Source organism: Neltuma alba, unplaced genomic scaffold (assembly GCF_004799145.2).
Source record: "Neltuma alba isolate B1F8T4 unplaced genomic scaffold, ASM479914v2 tig00000619_pilon, whole genome shotgun sequence".
Taxonomy (NCBI): domain Eukaryota; kingdom Viridiplantae; phylum Streptophyta; class Magnoliopsida; order Fabales; family Fabaceae; genus Neltuma; species Neltuma alba.
In genome coordinates, this window is record NW_021632117.1 from 163,734 (window position 1) to 186,440 (window position 22,707).

The 22,707-nt window shown below is 35.5% G+C and overlaps 1 protein-coding gene and 1 long non-coding RNA gene across 2 annotated transcripts; one reads left to right on the plus strand and one right to left on the minus strand.

Moving 5' to 3' along the window:
- The first annotated feature begins 18,462 nt into the window (after window positions 1-18,462).
- Window positions 18,463-19,047, plus strand: LOC114742121 (uncharacterized). The gene is made up of 2 exons (XM_028930388.1): window positions 18,463-18,580; window positions 18,671-19,047. The coding sequence occupies exons 1-2, from the start codon at window positions 18,471-18,473 to the stop codon at window positions 19,026-19,028; spliced, it is 468 nt and encodes a 155-aa protein (XP_028786221.1). The 5' UTR covers window positions 18,463-18,470; the 3' UTR covers window positions 19,029-19,047.
- A 2,461-nt stretch (window positions 19,048-21,508) lies between these two features.
- Window positions 21,509-21,962, minus strand: LOC114742133 (uncharacterized). The gene is made up of 3 exons (XR_003739837.1): window positions 21,910-21,962; window positions 21,613-21,722; window positions 21,509-21,523 (listed from the first exon to the last, which is right to left on the minus strand). It is a non-coding gene; the product is annotated as an uncharacterized LOC114742133 (long non-coding RNA).
- Between the last annotated feature and the right edge of the window lie 745 nt (window positions 21,963-22,707).

Genomic DNA, 22,707 nt, shown 5'->3' on the forward strand with positions numbered 1-22,707 from the left:
GTGAACTGCCCCACTTGACACCTCACGAGCACCTATTTAGTAGTACCTTGAATTGGAAAGATTGGTTACTGGGACGTTGTCTCACCCCGTGGTTTACAATGTTTTCAGGTGAAGGTTCCGGGCGTGTGCCATCGGGAAGAGACGCAGAGGCTTGAGCTTGGTTAGCTTTAGGCCTCTAGCCCTTGTATATGTATGGCTAGTATATATTGCCACATTTAGGATCCCTTTTAAAATATTTTGATTACCCGGCCTTGTTGTAAACTAGAGAGAATGTTATCTCCTTATTTTGGTTGGTCGGAGGCCATTTATAGTGTCTTATGAAACTCTGATTTATTTTGTTGGAAACCATTTGGATGGGCTGATGTGATGTATGTTGTTACCCGGGCCGAAGGCTCGGAGGCCCAGTAGATGTTAATGAATGATTTTTAGTTGCATGCAACGAAGTTTGGGTTTGACCCGAATTTGAAAGTCAATTTCTAAAAATATGCAAATTTCTTTCTACTATAGTAGTTCATTTTAATAGCTTTCCTTTTCTACCATAGTAGTGATTTTATGACGAGTTTATAATGTTTTGGGGTAAAGGGTTTTACAATTTGTATAATCCATGATCAATAATCAGCCCAAATAATCTAACAAAAACTACAAATTAGGGATGAAATAATAAAACAGAGCCAGAGCAAAGCCAGAGCAAATTAATAATCCGAGCCTTCTTCACTTTCCACATTTGGCTGTTTTACCCGTGCCATTTCTTAGGAACTGACAGAATTCAGAGAGAATAATCGGTTGAAAGTAAGTGTTTTGAGGTTGGTGGTAGTCGAAAGGTGGCAGAGTGGGATTCGAGTGGATGGGTGATCAGAAATTTAATGGAATAGTGATTTTTGGACCGTTGCTAGAAACAGGGGAGCGGTTTTGATCGAGTTAGGGTTTGATAACTGACGGGGGTTTTCGAAACTTTCAACATTATAAAGTTTAAAATTATCGATCATGTTATTGATCATCGGATGATCGATCATGTGTTCGATAAATATGAAGAACACTGAAGGCAATTATCGATCACGTTATCGAACAATCAATTATCGAACATGTTATCGATAAAGTTAGTAGAGGAAACGTGTACTTGGTCTTTTTATCAATCATTTGATCGATAATCCATTTATCGATCAGCTTATCGATTAATGCTTACCAAAATTTGAGTATATGTCACAAAAGACTTGCCGCTCTTGATCGATGTTCTGATTGATAATCCATTTATCGATCATCTTATCAATAATCATCGTTCTGAATCTCTCCATTTTCCACACATGCTGTATTTATCGATCAGGTGATCGATAAATTACTTCTATGTAGCTTCATGATTATCAATCTCTTGTTCGATCATTCCATACTTTGTTTACCTCTGTTTTTCTTTGACAAAACAGAGCTTCCTGCAAAACAAATTTCATTCCCAATTCTCTTCGAAAGAAGTAGAACTTCTGTTGATCTAGAGGCTTCTTGAAGATGTCGGCTATTTGATATTCAGTGGGGATGAATTCTACCTTCACATCTTTCTTTTGAACATGATCTCGAATGAAATGATGTCGAACATCGATATGCTTAGTTCGGGCATGATGGACTGGATTCTTGGATAGACTTATCATACTCGTGTTATCACATAGGATTGGAATCTCTTGTAAGTTGATTCCTAGATCCTGTAGTTGTTGCTTTAACCATAGAATTTGAGCATAACAACTTGTAGTGGCCACATATTTTGATTCTGTTGAGGAGATTGCCACAGTATTCTGCTTTTTGCTTGACCACGAGACAAGGCATCCTTCAAAAAATTGACATTGTCCACTGGTGCTTTTTCTATCTTTCTTATATCCTTCATGATCTGCATCTGAGTATCCCATTAGGTATTCTGCTCCCTTCTTTGGATACCAGATTCCCAGATTTTGACTTCCGACAAGGTATCTGAGAATTCTCTTGACGGCTTCTTCGTGTGACTCTTTTGGAGCTGATTGATATCTTGTGCACATTCCCACACTGAATTGCATATCTGGTTTACTAGTCGTGAGATATAGTAATGAACCAATCATTCCTCTATATCTGGTCAGATTCATGTCCTTGCCGTTTTCGTTTGCGTCTAGCGAGATGGTTGAGCTCATCGGAGTTTTTACACTTTTGGCATTTTCTAATCCATATTTCTTTAGCAACTCCTTCAGATACTTCGTCTGGGATATAAATATGCCATTTTTCTTTTGCTTAATTTGTAATCCCAGAAAGAAATTCAACTCTCCCATCATTGACATTTCGAATTCTCCCTGCATTAGCTTAGCAAACTCTTGATAAAGATCTTCATTAGTAGCTATGAAAATAATATCATCCACATAAATTTGAACAATCAAAAGATCTTTCCTACTTCTTTTAATGAATAGAGTAGCATCTACTTTGCCTCTTTCAAATCTTTTTTCTATCAGAAAATTGCTAAGACGTTCATACCAAGCTCTGGGAGCTTGTTTTAAACCATACAAAGCCTTTTTCAGTTTATAAATGTGATCAGGAAAGTTTGAATCTTCAAAACCAGGAGGTTGCTCGATAAAAACTTCTTCTAAAATATATCCGTTCAAAAAGGAACTTTTAACATCCATTTGATATAGTTTGAAATCTTTAATACAAGCAAAGGCTAAGAGTACCCGTATGGCCTCCAATCTAGCTACTGGAGCATAAGTTTCTTCATAATCGATCCCTTCTTCTAGATTATATCCTTTAGCCACCAATCTGGCTTTGTTTCTGACGATTTGTGCAGACTCATCGAGCTTATTTTTGAATACCCATTTGGTGCCTATGACTGGATGATCATTAGGTCTGGGTACTAGTTCCCAAACTTGGTTTCTCTTGAATTGGTTAAGCTCTTCCTGCATTGCGACTATCCAGAATTTGTCGGATGGGGCCTCGTCAACATTGGTAGGTTCAATGTGGGATATGAACGCTAAGAAGCGCACTTCATTGAACACTTGTCTTCGGGTTTTGACCCCTTTATTGACTTTACCAATGACTTGTTCCAGTGGATGGTCTCGGTTATGTCTCCAAGCCTTAGGCTGCTCTAAATTTTCTTGTGAAGAAGATTCATTTAAATCATTTTTGTTTTCTAAAAGTTCTTCTGAAGGTAATTTGTTTGAAGACCTGTTTAAATCCAATTTTTGAAAATTTTGAACGATCTCGGCATCATCATCTAGAGGTTTTGAAATCGGTTCAGTTTCAGTAAACACAACATGAATTGATTCTTCAATTGTAAAAGTAGGTTTGTTGAAAACCCTATAAGCTTTACTACGATTAGAGTAACCAAGAAATAAACCTTCATCAGCTTTAGGATCAAATTTACCCAGATTCTCTTTGTTGTTGTGAATGTAGCATTTACTTCCGAAGATCCTTAAATGAGCTAGGTTAGGCTTTCTTCCTTTGTATAGCTCATACAGTGTTTTCCTGAGAAGCGTTTTGATGTAGGCTCTATTGGAGATGTAGCAAGCCGTGCTATTGCTTCTGCCTAGAATACTTGTGAAATTCCTTTCTCTTTCAACATTGCCCTTGCCATTTCTGTGAGCACTCTGTTTTTCCGTTCGACGACACCGTTTTGTTGAGGAGTTCTTGGTGCTGAAAAATTGTGCTCAATTCCATGCTCGTCACAGTAGTCTGCAAATTCGTTGTTTTCAAATTGGACCTTTTTGGCAAAAACAATAAATGCATTAAACGTTTCATCTTTAGAGGAAAGAAACAAAGTCCAAGTAAATCTTGAATAGTCATCAACTATCACAAGAGTGTACAGATTTCCACCGAAACTTTTCACTCTTGATGGACCAACCAAATCCATATGAAGCATTTGGAGTGGCCTTTCGGTTGAGACTATCTTCTTTGATTTAAATAAAGACTTTGTTTGTTTACCTTTTTGACAGGCATCACAAATAATATCATGTTCATATTGAATCTTCGGTAAACCAACAACCAAATCCCTTTTAGTTAATTTTGAAAGTTGATTCATGTTAACATGTGCAAGACGTTTATGCCAAATCCAACCTTCCTCCTTTTTACTAATAAAATAGTTTTCAGAAGATTTAGAGTCAATTTGAAGTGTATAACAGTTACCGTCCCTTGGAGCTCTCAGCTTTATATTCAACTCTTCTTTCTTCAATGGCAGATCATCTTTACTTATTACTAAGCATTCTTCGGAATCAAATATCACCCAATTGTTTTTGTCGGTACTCTGACTGACGCTAAGTAGATTATGGCACAGACCTTCCACGTAGTATACATCTTTAACTTTCATTCCTTGGTTACTTCCTATTTCTCCGATTCCAGCAATTCTTCCGGATTGATTGCCACCAAAACTTACTTTGCCTCCGTATTTTGGTTTGAGTGATGTGAACTTCTCAGTATCACCCGTCATGTGTCTAGAGCATCCACTGTCGATGTACCATTTGTTTGTTCTAGATTCTTTGAGGCATACCCGCAAAATACACAATTATGTTTTAGGTACCCATACCTTCTTGGGTCTTTTTTGGTTAGTATGAGTTGTCCTAGGCACATAAGTACCTTTGGGCACCCATTTTAATGTCTCGTAAGTTCCTTTCTTCTTGTGATAACATGAAGAGGTTGTATGACCTTTACGGTTGCAATAAGAGCAAAGTGCAAATGGATTAGAGGAATGAATGGTGTTTCTAAAGAATGTAAGATACGATCGACCACTACTCTTTTTCCTTCCTTTTGACTTATCCTGAACAGGATCATATCCTATTCCGGTTTTATCCATCGAGCATCGTTGAGCTCCCAAAATCACTTTGAGCATCTCACTACCCTTAGTGAATTTTTCTAAGGTTTTTGTGAGATCCTCGGCCTTCTTTCTGTTCTTTTCAAATTCCATGCATCCTGGATGTGAGACTACGTTGTCTTAAGGTTTTGTTTGCTGTTCTTCCAGAAACTTTATTCTTTTCTTGGAGCCTACCAACTCTTTTGCAATTCTTACTAATTCCAAATGTAATGCATTGTATTCAGACTGTAATTCATCATAAGAGGGTTTAGAAGTAATTACCTCGTCTGTCTCTGAGTCTTCGTCTTCCTGAACCACGAGACAGATGTTGGCAGTTTCTTCATCATCACTTTCTTCTTCTTCTTCTGAAGAGCTGTCACCCTAGATTGATGTGACAAAGGCTTTCTTCTTTCTAAATCTTTCTTTCTTCTTTTCTTTGTCTTTCATCTTGGATAGTTAGGGACACTCTGCTTTGATGTGTCCTGGTTTCTTGCATTCGAAGCAGATGATCGGTTCTTTTGACTCATTCTGAGATGTCGAAATTCTGTGTTTTGACTGGAACTTTCTTCCAGCTCTGCTCTTGTAGAATTTCTTGAATCTTCTGATGATAAGACCCATTTCATCATCATCCAGGTCTTCTTCGTTGTCATCTTCGCTCTTGAGTTTTAAGAGTGATACTTTTACAGTTCTTCTCGTTCATCTCCTTTTTGTATCTTTGCTTGCTCTCGTATTCTGCAAGACTTCTAAATAATGCTGCAACAGAGCCAATTGATTCTCCTTTTGTTTCTTTAATTGCTGTTACCTTCGGCTCCCATTCTTTTGTGAGACCACTTAAGATTTTTCTCACTTGGTCCTCCTGACTATACTTCTTTCCGAGTGCCGTGAGATGATTTATGAGATGCAAGAATCTGACTTCCATATCTCGGACACACTCTCCATTCTTCATTCTGAATAGCTCAAACTCTGTAGTGAGAGTATTGATTCTACTTTGTTTTACACCGGTGGTCCCTTCATGGGCTATCTCCAGCGCTTCTCACATTTCCTTCGCGGTTTCTAGACTGGAAACTCGGAAGTATTCTCATTGGCTCAATGCACAGGTAAGAATATTGATGGCTTTGTCATTTAGGGTCACCAACTTTCTGTCTTCTTCATCGAACTCACTCGGACTCTTGCGTACTTGTTGTCCGTCTATGGTCTTCATAGGGACATAGTTACCATGCTCTATCATGTCCCATAGTCCATACTCGGTTGCCTTGATAAAGATTTTCATCCTCATCATCCAGAAGGTATAATTTTCACCATTGAAGCCTGGCAGTTTGGACGTTGAGCACCCTTCAGGCAGCACACTGTCTCCGAATCCTGCCGTGGGATCTCTCTTCGAACTGTTAAGTCTTTGCTAAAGAGACCTACTCTGATACCAAATGTTAGTGGCAATCTCACCCAAGAAGAGGGTGAATTGGGTGAGTTATAAAAATTTACGAAATTAAAACAAAGAACTATCAGAAACAGAGAGTGTGAGTTTAGAATGATTTCACCATAGAGAGGAAGACACAAGATTTATACTGGTTCGGTCTCAACCACTTGACCTACGTCCAGTCCTCAGAACACCTCTGAGTATTTCACTATGTTCTAAGATTGATCGGGCTCTTGGTGCCTCAGTACAGTAATTGAAGCTCTCAATCACTCCCCCTTACTTCCCATAAGGTTACAGCTAGAGCCGGAAAAACGGGCCGAGCCCGTTTAGGCCCTAAAATTATGAGAGCCGGGCTTGATATTTTTCCCTTCAAATGAGAAATAAGCCCTGGAGGGCCGAGGGCTTAAAAGGGCTGGCCCTTTTAAGTCCTTTTATAATTTTTTTTGTTTTTTAAATTTTTTTATATAATTCTAATATTATTAATTTTTTACATTGTTAATAATATTTCAAATATTTAGTTATTATTATCATTTTAAAATTAAATTTAGTGTTAAACAATAATTTATCCAATTAAATTTTAAAAAAATGGGTTAATTTGGACTTTAATAATGATTTCATTTATATTATATGCGTTGATATTTTTAAACTATATATATTTGATAATAGAGTATTGTTATACTTATATAACTTGTGATTCTATAATTTGAATTAGAAATTCATGAGTTTCAACAATAATGTTTCTCATATTAAAGTAAAATAATTGCTAGATTGTAAAATTTAAAAGTAAAATTCCTATAAAGAAGAAAAACTTGATATTTTTGTTACGAAAGAAAAGCATACTTATGAAGAAGAGTAATTAATTATAGTGATGATAAAGTTTCAAAAGATTAATGATAGTGTTTATTTATTGCACAATTGCACTATAGATAAAACTTTTGGATATTGTTATCTTGTTAATGAATGTTTTAGATGTTCTTGGATGTTGATGGATATTTATATATGATGATATTTTATATTTATGACTTAATTTTATTCATATTTATGTCTTTTTTTAATAATTTCATTGGTTTATTTTTATTTTTTATAAAAAATAGTATTTTTTCTTAAACGGGCCAAAAACCCGTGGGCCGACCTTGAACCCTATAGCTTAAGAGCCGGGCCTAGCAAATTGGGGTATTTTTGAAATTTTAGCCTTGGAGGGCCAGCCCTTTTAAGCCCGTTAGCCCTGAAGGGCCGGCCCTAATTCCCACCTCTAGTTACAGCCCCACTCAAGAGTCCACGCCCTTGAGTATCACACAAACGTGATTAATGAGTAGTAAATGAACTCTCTTACAGAGTGAATAAATGACAATAACTGACGTTCGGGGTTATGAAAGAACAGAGTATTGAATGCAACAGTAAAAATCAACAGAGGGTAGCTCGCGTATTCAATCTGTTCATTAATGCTTCTTCGTGCCTTTTATATAGTTGAGGTCGTTTAGTAACCGTTGGACGGAAAAGCTTCTAGCCGTTGTAAGTGCGGTTGTATGTTTTTCCAGTTACAACGGTTTTCGCTATTAATGCTTCTGACAAGGTAGGTTACAGACTACTTGGACAATCGTTGGAGTGCCGTTGGGATTTTCTTTGTAATCTGCAAAAATACATTAATTCAATAAGTTTATTCTTCGTAGAATAAGATCAAGAGTAGATTCAACCAACTGATAATCGAATATTCATAGCTTATGATTAGAATCAATCAGTTGTTAGATGCACTGGGTAGTAACTAAACGTGCTTGATCAAAGTGTTGTTCAATTATTACTTGATCGATCAAGTTATCAATTATTCTGAGTGAAAACTTTGAACCAGAAAACTAAGATTATCGATCAAGTTATGGATCATTAGTTTATCGATCAGATGATCGATAAAGGGAAATAATGATATCATACTATGATGCATAGACAATGAAGATCAAGGTTGCTTTTGATTTTGACACTCTTTAAATAGTGAAACAAGACACTTATGAAGGCTAAGAAAAGCTTGAAAGAAATATATGATAAATTTTGAGAAACATCGAGACTTAAGGTTTAAACTGGAATCGCCTCATGATCGAACAAGTGATCGAACACTTGTTGATCGATCAGGTTATCGATAAATAGAGTGTTATAGAAATGACTTTTGAAACACTGATTATCGAACACTTTATCGATAAATGGATGATGGATAACCTTATCGATAAACAGTAGACAAAAGTATATTTTGTGAAAACACAGACTATGTAAGTTGATCAAATAGATGATCGATAAAGGGTTGATCGATAATGTTATCAATAAAGAGGTCTTTTCTTGTAAAACAAAAGAGCTAATTTATTGATCAAGTTATGTGAAAACAACGTAAACATGAAGGGTGGTTATCAATAAGATTATCGATAATCTGATTATCGATCCGGTGATCGAAGAGCCATGATGTGACAAAGATATGTTGAGTATCGATTATGTGATCGATAATTCTTATCGATCAAGTGATCAATAAGCCACTGAAATAAATTCCTGCACGAAGAGTTATGAGGCAATGTTTGATCATATTATCGATAAATAGTTGATCGATAATGTGATCGATAAATGGCAATAAAAGCAAAACATAGAATGAGTAAAGTATATTACCATTTATCTGTCTTCTCATCGATAATCGGTTTATCGATCATGTGATTGATAAACACCTATTAATTTTGTATTTCCGATTATCAATCAAGTGATCGATAATTTATCCTAGATTTTCATAGGCAACTAAGAATGATCGATCAAATGATCGATCAACACATTATCTAACACGTTATCGATCAAAGTTTCTGCTGAGTTTACTTAATTAGACAGAGTTATTATCTATCAGCTTATCGATAAAACCTTGATCGATCAGATGATCGATCAACATGCTGAATCACAAATTACTCACTTTATTATCATCAAAACCTTAAACCTAACAATCCTAGTGTACTCAAAGTCACTAGAAGAGTATGAGCAACACCTATGGATCATTCTAAATGTCTTAAAGGAAAAGCAATTGTATGCCAAACTTAGTAAGTGTGAATTCTAATTGAACGAAGTGAGATTCTTGGGTCATGTGATTACCTAAGAAGGAGTAGTTGTAGACCTAAGTAAAGTTGAAGTGGTACTGAATTGAGAACAACCTAAGATGGTGACAGAAGTTCGCAGCTTTCTGGGACTAGCAGGTTATTACAGAAGATTTATTCAAGACTTTTCTAAGATTGCCCTCCTACTGACCACGCTCACCAGGAAGAACTAATCATTCATGTGGGAACGAAAGTGTGAGGCTAGCTTTCAGGAGTTAAAGCAAGAGATGACCTCTACTCCTATGCTGATTATCTCTGATCCTACGCTACTGTATGTAGTGTACAAAGATGCTAGTAAGCAAGGATTAGGATGTGTGCTAATGTAGCAAGGACGAGTTGTCACTTACGCCACATAACAACTCAAAACTCATGAAGAGAATTACCCCATACACGACCTAGAGCTAGCAGTGATCGTGTATGCTTTGCAAATTTGGAGACATTACTTGTATGGAGCAACTATTAAGTTGTATTGTGGTCACAAAAGTCTCAAGTACCTGTAGGACCAAAAAGAATTGAATATGAGATAGAAGAGATGGATAGAGTTACTCAAAGACTACAACTACCAAATAAAGTATCACCCAGGGAAAGCTAATATAGTAGTTGACGCATTGAGCCAGAAGGTGGTGCAAATAGCATCTCTAATGACCAAAGAACAGAAACTCATTGAAGGCGTCAGGGATTGTTATTCCATCTATCACATAAAGTTAAAGATAGGAAAATTTGAAATGGTAAAAGCAGAGGCACAATTAATGAAAAAAATAGAAGAAGCTCAGAAGAAAGATTAGTTAGTAGACGTCTTCAGATCCAAAGTATTAAGGAATGAGACTCGAGATTTTGAGAGCTCCCCAAAAGGAATATTGAAGTATAAAGAAATAGTATACATTCCTTCTATAACTAACATTAAAGAACAATTCTAGAAGCCGTCAATTTTGCTCTGTAAACCAAGGAAAGCAAGAATAGCAAGAGTATAGGAACTAAGAACCGTAAGTCTTAGATATTATGTATTCAGGTAAGCTTAGTATGACATAAGAATGTGAAAGAAAATGAAATAAGCCCTCTAGAGACAGACTAAGAGAGGTCTAGATTATCATGGTACAAAAAGTACCTAATACCATGAGAATGAGAACACTGTTAAGTCACTAGTGTGAACAAATGTGCCTTAAGAATAGAAAAAATGCAGAAAGTAGAGATGAATTGTCAAAAAACTACATACTGATATGGTATATCTGCACAAGACCTAGGATTAAAACTTAATAATGATGGACAATAAAGAGTTAATGGCCAAAGTAAAGTATAAATGGAAACATTTTCCTAGGTTAACCTCTCAAAGAAGGGTATGAGAAGATGATTGGTCCTGAAATTCTGAGGACAAAATTTATTTTGAGAGGAGAAGAATTGTAACATCCCAGATTTTAGGTATAGAAGTACTAAAATTAGTTTGAAATGGGCAGGTTACCAGACCTTTTTTGGCAGGGGTTCTAGAAGTTCCCTAGAAGGGTGAGAGGATTCCTAGGGACTAAATCATACAGTAAGAGTTTTCAAGAACCACAAGATAGACAAGTTAGAGACTTCAATGAAGTCTCAAGTACTCAAGGATGGGAATTAGAGATGATTAAGGACCAAATGTTATCTTAGAAACCTTAGTGAGATGATTCCTAAGGTTAAACCCAAGCAATGACCTAATCGTAAATTCATAAAGTTTCGGGCTGCAAAGGGTAGTAATAGAAAGTGTACCCGAAAATTCTAGAAAAATTCCAAAAAATTCTAGAAAAAATGGGAAATGAGGTTTTGAGGCCTGTATGGGGTTAAAAATGAAGAAAATACTCGTGAAGTAAATTGATAAAATTCCTAGGGTTTTGGCTAATTATGAATATTAGCCAAAATTGAATTATTTAAAATATCAGGAGAACTCAAATAATTGGAGAAAAATAGGAAATAATACCTGAGGAATTATTATAGGTTTTAAAAATGATTTTGTCTCTAGAAAGTAAAAAGGTTGGCTTTAATATAACTTAAAGCCTAATTATGCATTATCTGGGAAAAACCAAAATAAACTGTCTAGAGGTTGACTCTTGACTCAAGAAAAATTAGAGAAATTTCCCGTGATGAAAATGTGGTATTGGCACCCAAAGACAAATGGTTAAGAATAATATTACAATACATGAGCTTCTTCTATTAGGTGAAGGATGAAAATAGAAGGCTCAAGAAAAACTATATCAGGGTTTACTATCCGTATTTATAGTTGAGAATAATATTATAATGCATGAACTTCTCTCACTGGGTAAAAGATGAGAATATGAAGCTCTAGAAGAGTTATATCATGGTTTATTATCACTATTGATAACCAAAAGTTTATCAATGACTGAGAATAATATTACAATAAACTTGAAGTTTATATCTGTACTGTTTGACATGACAGGTTAGATCATCTCAAATCATAATAATGTATAATGTTATGAAAAATATGTATTGACATTTATATGTTGCTTGTTCTTAAAAGAATTAAATAAGAGAACATCACTAGTTGTGCTTGAAATCGGATCCTTTCACACACACACACATATAATATATCAAGTTCATATATATGGGCCCATTTAGATACCATGTGGATCAAATTAATACCTTATGAATAAGAGATGCATTTATAAAATAGTCATGTAGGTATTTATGATCAACTTGCAATTTGAGATTTGCAAATATGTTCAAATATTAGGGGTCTTTACTAGTGTCCTGTCCCCATCCCAGTCATTTTAGGATAAGACAGTCTCGTCCTGAAAATTTTCGGCATGGGACAAAAGCGAGATGAGACAAAAATGTCTCAAGATGAGATAGGACAGGGGACAAGGGTGCCTCATCCCGATTATGTCCCGATATATTATCTTTTTTAATTTTTTAATTTATTTTACTTTATTATTAGTATAATAATTTTATAAATTTTATAATTATGTTGTCCACAATTTAAGTTTTTTTTATAGGTCACATGATGTTTTTTAGGGGATATCTTAAGTTTATATAGTTTCTGTCTTTCAAAAAGAAACATTTTTCTTTGTTAATTTTCTATTATTAACAACTTTTAGCCAATTTTTATCTATTTTCTTTATATAATTTTTATCATGAGTTTTTATGCTCTAAATACATTTATTTTTGAAAAAAAATTCAAAAAAGGTTAATAAAAATAAACAAGATGTCTTGGTCCTATCCCGGTTATGTGCCATCTTGAAGGGGATGAGACACCATTGGGGCGGTACATGGGACGGGGTGGTCTCGGTCCCATCCTATCCTATAAACACCTCTACAAATAATTACATTAACTGGATAAGTCTCAAATTATGTAACCATATGATTCCCACTGAAATAACTAGTGATTATTCCTCAAATTGTTAATGATTATATGCTTAGCAAAAGCCTCCATAAGTAGCTAGATCAAAGTTTATGAGAACAACTTAAAATTCTCATCTTAGTGTTGGGATAATTGATTTTATATATTTTGCACATAAGTACATCAAGCTAACAATGTATTGTGACTTTTTTCATCTTACAATGTGTAATATCTATTATTCCACCACACTAATACGTATATATGGATATTAAAAGAAGGAAAAATTAATCTTTTAGACCTTTAACTTTTAACTCAATTATAACTCAGTCCCTCAACTCTTGACTCGTATGTAACTCAGTCCCTCATCTCTTTATTATTTAATATTATTATCCTTTTTATCTCTTGACTCATCCTACCTGTCAAAAACAATTAATATAACTGTAAAAGTTAGCACCAGGCGGATCAAAATAGCTTCTATCAGCTTCTCCAATTTGATTCTCACCCGATATGACTGTTATTGTCGGGGATGGATATTCGAGTGGTGATGAAGGAAAAGAGAGCACAAGGCATAATGGAGACTCACTCCTCTACTGATGAGAAAGACCCAGGCCTCGCCACCTTGCTCCTCAGAAGTGTGGTACGAAGAAGCAGCTTCAACACATGGCTTCTCATGATATAAGTTATCATATCCAGTTTAATTCCAACACTTTCAATCTGCTGCTTACTATTATGAAAAACCATCGTCCTAGCATGCATCCCATTTTCCCAGTACCAACCAATGTTCACCATAGCACTTCAAGGATATATATTTGAGTCCGATGATGAGGGTAGCAAATGCCTCCTCGAAAATGTGAATCACCTTGCCATGGGATGATAAGAAAAAAATGCAAAAGGCTTTTGGAAAGTGTCGAGAGAAAGAGAGAAAAAAGAAAGAAAGATAACCAGTATCTGCATTAGTGCCTTCTATTATTAACCATTTTCTATCACATCGAGCTTGACTGAAAAATTTGGCTATTACAAAACAAGTGCACTCAGAAATGAATATCATATAACACAATCATCATCAATTTTATTTTTCTTTCAAATAATATGAGTAACTTGTAATACTAATATGTAATCTTTTTTATGGACTTAAAAGGGAGGAAATAATGAATCTATATCCTTATCATCGGACTCAAATCTATACCATCAATCTGAGAAACACGGCAGTGAGGTTTGAGTCTTTCTCATCGGTAGAGGAGTGAGTATCCTCTTATGCTTTGTGCTCTCTCTGTTCTATCATCATCTCGCTCGAATATCCATTGTCGACAATGGCACTCAGATTGGGAGGAGAAAATCAAATGGGAGAAGCTGATGGAAACCATTTTGACCCACCTAGTGCTGACTTGTATAGTTATATTAATTGTTTTTGACAGCTAGGATGAGTCAGGAGATAAAAAGGATAATAATATTAAATAATTAAGAGATGAGGGACTGAGTTATATGCGAGTTAAAAGTTAAGGGACTAAGTCGCACCGAGTCATAGTCAAGAGACTGAGTTATAATTGAGTTAAAAGTTAAAGGTATGAAAGATTAATTTTTCCTTAAAAGAAAGTTTAGATCAACATTGGATAAAATCCTATTTCTTCTTGTTTGTCTCTAAATGAAACAAAAAATATTTCTAAAGGAAATTTATGGATTTAAAAGACTTATATTGCATGATTACTTGATTGTCATTTGACAAATGTTTCCCAAAATGAGGAAAAGAAAATATATAAAATGAGTAGTAGGAAAAGAGAATATATCAAATGCATTTTTACTATTAAACTTAGATCCTTAGATATAGTAGCATGAATCACAAGTTCATAACATATTGTATTCATAAATTATTGCTAAATATCTACCAAAGGTAATTATTGACCTAAATGAGAATTGTTAATATCATATTCTAGCTAGTTCCTATTCTTATAAATGAAAATAAGGTATGCCAGAAGCATGAGAGAATGATCGATTTTAAAAGAAAAGAAGCAAATAATCGAGATGATCATAGAGACGAGGATTGCAAAAGAGGCTAAGATTTGACCTTGAAGAGGCTCAAACACTTGAAAGCAAAAAAGAGATCTTGATATGTTATGTCATAAAAGAAATAGGGACTGAAAAGGAATAAAATTGTTAACAATAATTTTGGTGATGATATCATGTAATCAAATGAAAATCTTATATTTCAAATCTGTCATAAGATACAAACAGAAAGATAGTTGGCCAATAGAAAAGAAAAATGCAACATGCAACATTATAATAAGGATTTGTGTATTTCTAGCCTAACCACTTGAAATGTGATGTTAGTATTGCATAAATTGGTGTTTGGACAAAAAAAAACAGAGAGAAATGCAGTCTTGTGTTGGATTAAACTTTTATGTGTCTTATCAATCTGGCAGTTTGATAATGTATGAAAATTTTTCATATGATTCTAGGGAATATATTAACTCACTATTATTGAAATTATATATGAATCTCACAAGGATTCAAATCCTCATGTGAATTCAAAATGATCTATTACATGGATAGACTTGGATCAAAATATATAAAAACCCTTGAAGGATTCAAGTTTCAAGAAGCATATAATTATATTCTCAAGAGCATTACTCAATTATGTAACAATATTCTAGGTTAATGTAATATGTGGTTCTTCAAGATTACTTTCATTTTAATTTTGGTCCCTCAAGTTTTAAACCATAAGTTTTAGTCTCTCAAGAGGTGAAAAGGTGTAAGTTTTATAAAATTATAGGGACTAAGGTTTTAGACAAAAAAAAAATTAAGAGACCAAAACCTATAATTTGAAATTTAAGAGGACTAAAACCGAAATTAGGGTAAAATTAAAGAACCAAAAATTGTATTAATCCAAATTTTCCATGTATGAAAAGATCTAGAAATAAGTTTATTATTAGTTCTATTTATGTTTATGATATAAATAGTATTGACACTCATGAAAATTTTATAAAAGCTGTGAATTGCTTAAAGAAAGAACTTGAAATGAAAGACTTAGGAAGAACAAAAGGTTGCCTTGGATTACAAATTTTATATTTCTATTGGAATTTGTATGATGAAACTTATACAAAAAAGGTCTTAAAGCATTCTTATATGGATAAGTTACATTCATTATGTGCTTTGATAATTGTAAGATCTTTAAAGGTGGATTAATGATCCACTTAACCTTGAAAAGGTGATGAACAAATACTTAGTCTAGAAGTATACCATATCTTAGTATCGTTGGAGTACTTATATGTCTAGCTATCTACGCACACACAACTGGACATATCATTTACTAATTAGCATAGTATAATTCTTCACCAATACAATGATGTTGGAATGAAGTTAAGTATATTATTCATTACTTTAAGGATACTATGGAGCTGATGTTATTTTATTTGAATGTACCAAAGACTAATCTTATTAGCTATGTAGTAAAGGATTCTTGTTTGATCCTCATATCAAGAGATTACAATATGATTCACATGTTGGTAGACCACAAAAGAACTATTTGTCTCGTGATTTTCAAAATATTGTAAAATTATTATATGTTATATTTGTTTCAATACAATATTGTTAAGGCTTAATAATCATATTAGACTTTGCATACTCGAAGATGTTAACTAATGTTGCTAAGGGAGGGAGTTGATGCATGCTTACTCCTTTTCTCTTGCACCTATAGTTTTGTCCCGCAAGGTTTTCCTAATAAAGTTTTTAATGATGCAATACTAAATAGTGTATCTATGAATGATGTACTATTTTTCTTCTGGAATGTTTTTATGTCACGATTTTTTCTAGTTGAAAATTTTTAATAAGGCTCATTCATATAATGGACATGTAAGGGGAAGTGTTATGAATATAATAATATTTGTGTGGATGTCCATATCTTTGCTATTATCTCCAATGTATTACATATTATGTCACAATAATATCATATTATTATGTAATCAATAGATCTATTAATATTGTGAAGTTGTGCCTAATTACCTATAAATAGAGGCCGTGTATTATCTATTTAATATTTTAAATAGAATGAGAACTCTTCCTTGTTTCTCTCTAATTCTCTACTCTTTTTCTCTACTTTTTTTTTTAGTTTTATAACACATATTTTTGAAGATATAATAGTTAGAAATAAGTTTATAGATTTTGCAAATTGTAAAGAAACGTTACTGTGAAAAAGTGCATTTCAACAGCTATATTATAAAGGGAAAATTACTGTAGAGTCCCACGGAAAAGAATTTACTACTAGAAGGTCCCATGAAATCCCCAAATTCCTCATAAGTCCCCAGGGACCTTTGGGTAAATAATTTGAGTTGTGATATTACGTACTTGCCCTCAGTCATTGATAAAGGAAAGAAAAGAGGGAGAGACACTGATTGGCTTCATTTAGTGCGATTGTTTGTTATGCATGCACAAGGAAGAGAAGCTTCTGAAAGAAAGAAGGGAGTTATGCGCTGGTACTCCATTGCAGGCAAGCGACATTATTTCTTCATCTTCTTGGTACGTCTCATCATTAACAACATTTCTCTTCTTCTGTACACAACCAGTGTCAAGTTTAATGTTGGTCTGAAAAGTTGATTGTGTGTTGATATGTGGGTATTAAAGATGTGATTCAACTCACTAGAAATATTAAGGGAGGCTCATTTTAGTCATATGTGGTTTTAATCATGTTAGGTGTGGTTTTACTATGTGTGGCTAGGGTTAGAAAGCAATGCTCTGTTTTTCGGTGAATGAGGCTCTGTTTTTCGGTCACTAATGCTGTGTTGCTGATGAAGATGAGTGGAAAATGACAGATATTTATTATTGTAACCCCTCAAATGTGATGGTTAAATGTGTTGTTAATGGGTACATCGAAGGTTGTTAACATAACTGTATGACTTGTTATTAACAACCAGTCGCAGCTTTAATGCTGGTCTGAAAAGTTGATTGGGTGTTTATACGTGGGTATTAAGCATGTGATTCAACTCTCTAGAAATATCAAGGGAGGCTCATTTTAGTCATATATGGTTTTAATCATGTTAGGTGTGGTTTTACTATGTGTGGCTATGGTTAGAAAGCAATGCTCTATTTTTCGGTGAATGATGCTCTGTTTTTCGGGCAATGATGCTGTGTTGCTGATGGAAATGAGTGGAAAATAACAGATATTTATTATTGTAACCCCTCAAATGCGATGGTTAAATGTGTTGTTAATGGGTACATCGAAGGTTGTTAACATAACTGTATGACTTGTTATTAACAAGTGATTGTGGCAGGTTGATATCAAGGATGGCAACTTCCAGTGCAAAGCAATTGTTTTGCTACCTCCATATAGGAGGATAATTTATTAATGGTGTAGAAGGTGAAACGCAGTATGTTGGAGGTGGTGTGAGAACAAGAATGATAAAGGAAGGGACATCATATGGAGAATTTAGAACAATGGTGGCATCAATTGTGGGAAAAGAAAGTAATGGAATGGTTATGAAATTCACAGTAACCTTTGATAAGTGTACATTTGTGGACCTTGTAGATGATGAAGGAGTAGAACATTTGATTAACTTCAATGGCGACAGTGGTCATGCATATATAGGAGAAAATGGAGATCAAAATTCACAACTAACAAGGGATGTTGTAATAGAAGAGCAACATGTGTAAGTTGTGTTATTTAAATTTCAAAGTAATATTAGCTATTGTCAACTGTTGTGCATAAGTTGTTATTATAGTGATCGAAGGTTGTCATTAACGACCCCTTGACCTGTTCTGTTATGTAGGATGGAAGACTTGTTCGAAGGTTCAGATACATTGTCCATGTCTCCACCTAATGTGGTTAGTGAAGACCCACTATTGTTGCCATGTGGTTTAGAAATGATACCAACCCCAATTCCGGAAATGAATTCAACAAAGTGGAAGGGTTTGGTTATCGGAGAAGGACAGATTTTTCCTAATGCAGTGGCTCTTAGGCAAGCACTGTATAGGTACAGTATTGCTGTGAAGTTTTCATACAAGTTTGTGAAGAACAATCAACAAAAGATCACTGTGAAGTGTATGGCGGAGGGATGCCCGTGGTATATGGGTGCATACTCAATGGGACAAAGACAAGATTCTGAGTTGTTAATAATTAGAACCTTAAGAAGTGAGCATGTGCATTATGCACAGGACAACTTGGTTGTATCTCACTCTAGAGGGTCAAACTTAACATCATCAATCATGATAGATTCTTTGAGGTGTAATATAGACAAGAATGCTAATGAAATTAGAAGAGATCTGTATAGAGAATATGGGGTGCGATTGAATTATAGTCAAGCATACAGGGGTAGAGAAAGAGCATTGAGGGAAATACATGGTCGTGCACAGGATTCATACATGGTGATTCCCTGGATTTGTGAAAGGCTCATTGAAACTGATCCAAACACAAGTGCTTGATGGGAAGGGTTGGATAGTAACAGATTTTAGAGGGTGTTCATTGCTTATGGATGCTCAATTAATGGATTTTTAGAAGGGTGTCGACATATACTTTATATAGATGGCTGTCATCTAAGTGGTCCTTACAGGGGGACATTGATTTCAGCTAATGCATATGATGCAAACAATGAACTATTTCCATTAGCATATGCTATAGTTAGTGGGGAGACATATGATGATTGGGCTTGGTTTCTCCAAAACGTCAAAGACATCATAAGATCAGTGGAGACAACGATAGTTTCATATCGAAATAATGTCATTATAGGTACTGTGCGAACAATATTTGGTGGCAAGAGACATGCTTTTTGTTATAGGCATGTGAAAGAAAATTTTAGTGCACATTATTTAAAAATTAACCGAGGCAGGGGATGAGTTTCAGGTACTTCAAAGGACGTTGCATTGAAAATGCTGGATGGAATCGCCTATGCAAGGATTGAGGATGAATATGTTGCTGCAATGGGGAAACTTAGATCATTCTGTCCACAATTAGCTGATTAGGTTGACACTCAAGGAGATGTAGATCGGTGGGCTTTAAGCAAATTCCCGTTTAAACAATAGGATAACATCACCACTAATGTTGCGGAGTCGTTTAATGCCTGGATTTTGAAGGAGAGGAAGCACAATGTGTCAGTTCTCATACATGAGCATATGGAGAAATTAGCCAAGAAGATGGTTGCAAACAAAATGGCAATGGAAAATTGGACAAATGGCGTTGGGCCAAATATTGAGTCCAAGTTGCAAGAAAAAGTAGCAAGAGCGGAGAATATGCATACTGTATATTATGGAGATAACCGAGTTCAAGTTGATACTACATCTCCTACTGGAATAATTTGCGTCACTGTTGATCTCACAGCTCAGAAATACACTTGTTTAGCATGGCAAATGAGCGGAGTACCTTGTGCTCATGCCTGTGCAGCGATAAAGCTACTTCATGGTAGTGTTTATGAATTTGTAGATGATTGCTATAAGCTGTCAGCTCAAGAGAAGATATATGCAAGTAGTATGAGGCCAATTGCGACACATGATTGTCCTCGTCCCGAAGCTCTCACCGTTACGCAGATGATGACGGGAACATTTTTACAGCCACTAATCACTAAAAGACCCTCAGGGAGGCCAAAGAAAAGAAGGATTGAATCTCAATTTCAAAGTAAAAAACTTTACCACTGTGGAAGATGCCATGAGCCAGGCCACACTGTGAAGACTTGCCAGAACCCCAATCCAAGTTGAGCTTTGCTGGTGGCTTGTTGATATTTCGTTTTGTGAATGCTTGTGACAGCATTTTTTTTGTAAATGTCATAACCTACACCTCAAGTTGTCCGTCATTATCCACACATGCAACACGTATGCTTTTTTGAATAGGTTGTAAATTTGGTGTAGTTATGTTGTACATATATATATCAAGTGGTAAATGACACCTAGTTGTAATCTGATATAACATCATTTCTGTATTTTTGATGTACTGGTGAATAGGTTGTAATGGACTTGTTATCAGACGCCATGCAGGTTGTCATTAGCAGTCTCAATTATGTTACTGATATAAAGTGACAATTTCTCCTACTTCCAGTGTTCAGTGATTTCTTAAGACATTCGAGCTGTGTTAAAGTCATAATATGATATGATTTGGTTAGAATTAGATCTCATGTGGAGGTTGTGGTATCCCCAGCGTCAGTTGTCAGGGGCAATGTGAAGGTTGTTAACCAATTCTGTTCGGGTTGTCAACAATCCCTGTTGAGGTTGTAAATGAATTGCTGCAATAAAAATCTGCTGTAATATGATTTGGTTCTTTTAAAGCTGTTAATGACTTTAAAATGCTCCCAATTTTTGCTATTAAGGTCGTTATATGTGCTCATAATATAATTAAGTTAACAGCTGTGTTATACCCCGAGTGAGTTGTCAGGCGCACTGCCAATGTTGTTAATCATTTTTGTTACGGTTGTGAACAACCCCTGTTGAGGTTGTAAACAGATGTGGCAGAGAGGACTCTGATATATGCCTATCATGTCACCATGGTTACCATTTGTTTATCCAGTCTTATTCAGTCTGCATTTGTGGCCATGATGAAAACACATGAATGCCTTTACAAAAACTTGATAACCAGTAAAGGATATCAAAACACATTAACATATCTTAACATCCAGGATTCATACATGCTCAAAGAAAAGAATAAAATGTGAACTTGACGTTCAGATGTCACTATGCTGTCAAATAAATAAATGTAAATACAATATATGCTTGTCATTTATTTCTTCCTCTTGCTTTGGGGGTTTCCTCGCAGCAAAGACAGCACTTCATCGCCATGCAGGTTGTTCCGATGAGTCACGAGCCACCACAAGCATCCAACCTTCAAGTCATGGATTTCTTCAGGGGAGTACTTAGGCATTGTGTAGCCGTCGTCACCATACTCAGTGCCGTCCCATGTTTGTAACCAGCTCAACACATGAACCCCACAAGAGTCCCTACAAAGGAAAAACAAGTACTTTAGTGAATGAACATTAGCTCCCAAAAGTTGAGACACAAGTACTTGTTGTGCTGAAAAATAACTCACGTGTCAGATTGCACATGAACTTTTGCCCATGTGACTTCCTCGTCAATCTTGTCCTCCTCCGCAAACAGTGATGGCTTCAGCACACGAAGCACTTGGCAGAAACAATCTCTCTGCAAAAAGGGACAAACAAAAGAAACAAGTTTGACAGTTGTGAATGACAAGTTATCAGGAAGCATTAACAACCTTCGCTGTAGCCAATGACAAGTAATCAGCAGGCATTAACAACCAGGACAGTTAAGCAGACAAGCAACCATAACGCATTAACAAGTTATAGAATGAATGTAAAGTTGTGCATACAATCCCTCTCGCCATGAATTGCTTAGGATCTATCTGTCCTCTCTTTTTCCCTTGCTTCCTTTGTGGTTTCTTCCCTGTTTTCATTGCTTCTTCTTCCTCTCTTTGTAATCTCAACATCGTCAAATTGTCCACCAACGAGTCAAGGGCATAGAAACGCATGGTTCTTACATCCATCACGTAACAGAACCAATGGTAATTGAAAAGGGTGGGGCCAAATATGAAGTCACAGTCTCCAATGTTATATCCTATGTGCTCCGGTAAGATTTCATGTTCATGTTTTTCCAGGCTCCACCTAAGAGGATTAGCGGCCATTGTTTGCATTAACTCAGATGAAAAAATGTGCCTACTGACACGACCGTGGTTCTCTTTTTCATCTCCCACCAAGGTTCTCGCCACCATAGACATGAACTATATCACACATACAAACAGTTAGTCATGATCATAATGACATTCGCAGTTCTCTATCTATATAAACAACTGTCTTACCCTGTCGTTCATCCATTTCCTGTTTTAGGCAGCAAAGCTCAGCACGTGTCAAGAAGTACCCATACATCTCTACAATGTACCTGCAGCAAAAGGAACAATGAGCACAAGGGTTGTATGTGTAAAATTGTTGTCAGTCAGTTGTCCCAATTACAATCAGTCCCAACACTTACTTGGCACCTTCATCTTGATCACATCTTCTCGTGCACATCTGGAATAATTCCTCTTTCTCGTCAGCTTTTCTCTTGCCACGGCCTTTTTTCACCTCCTCTAACCAGGGAGATTTGATTGCACGGCTTCTCACCCGTGTTGATC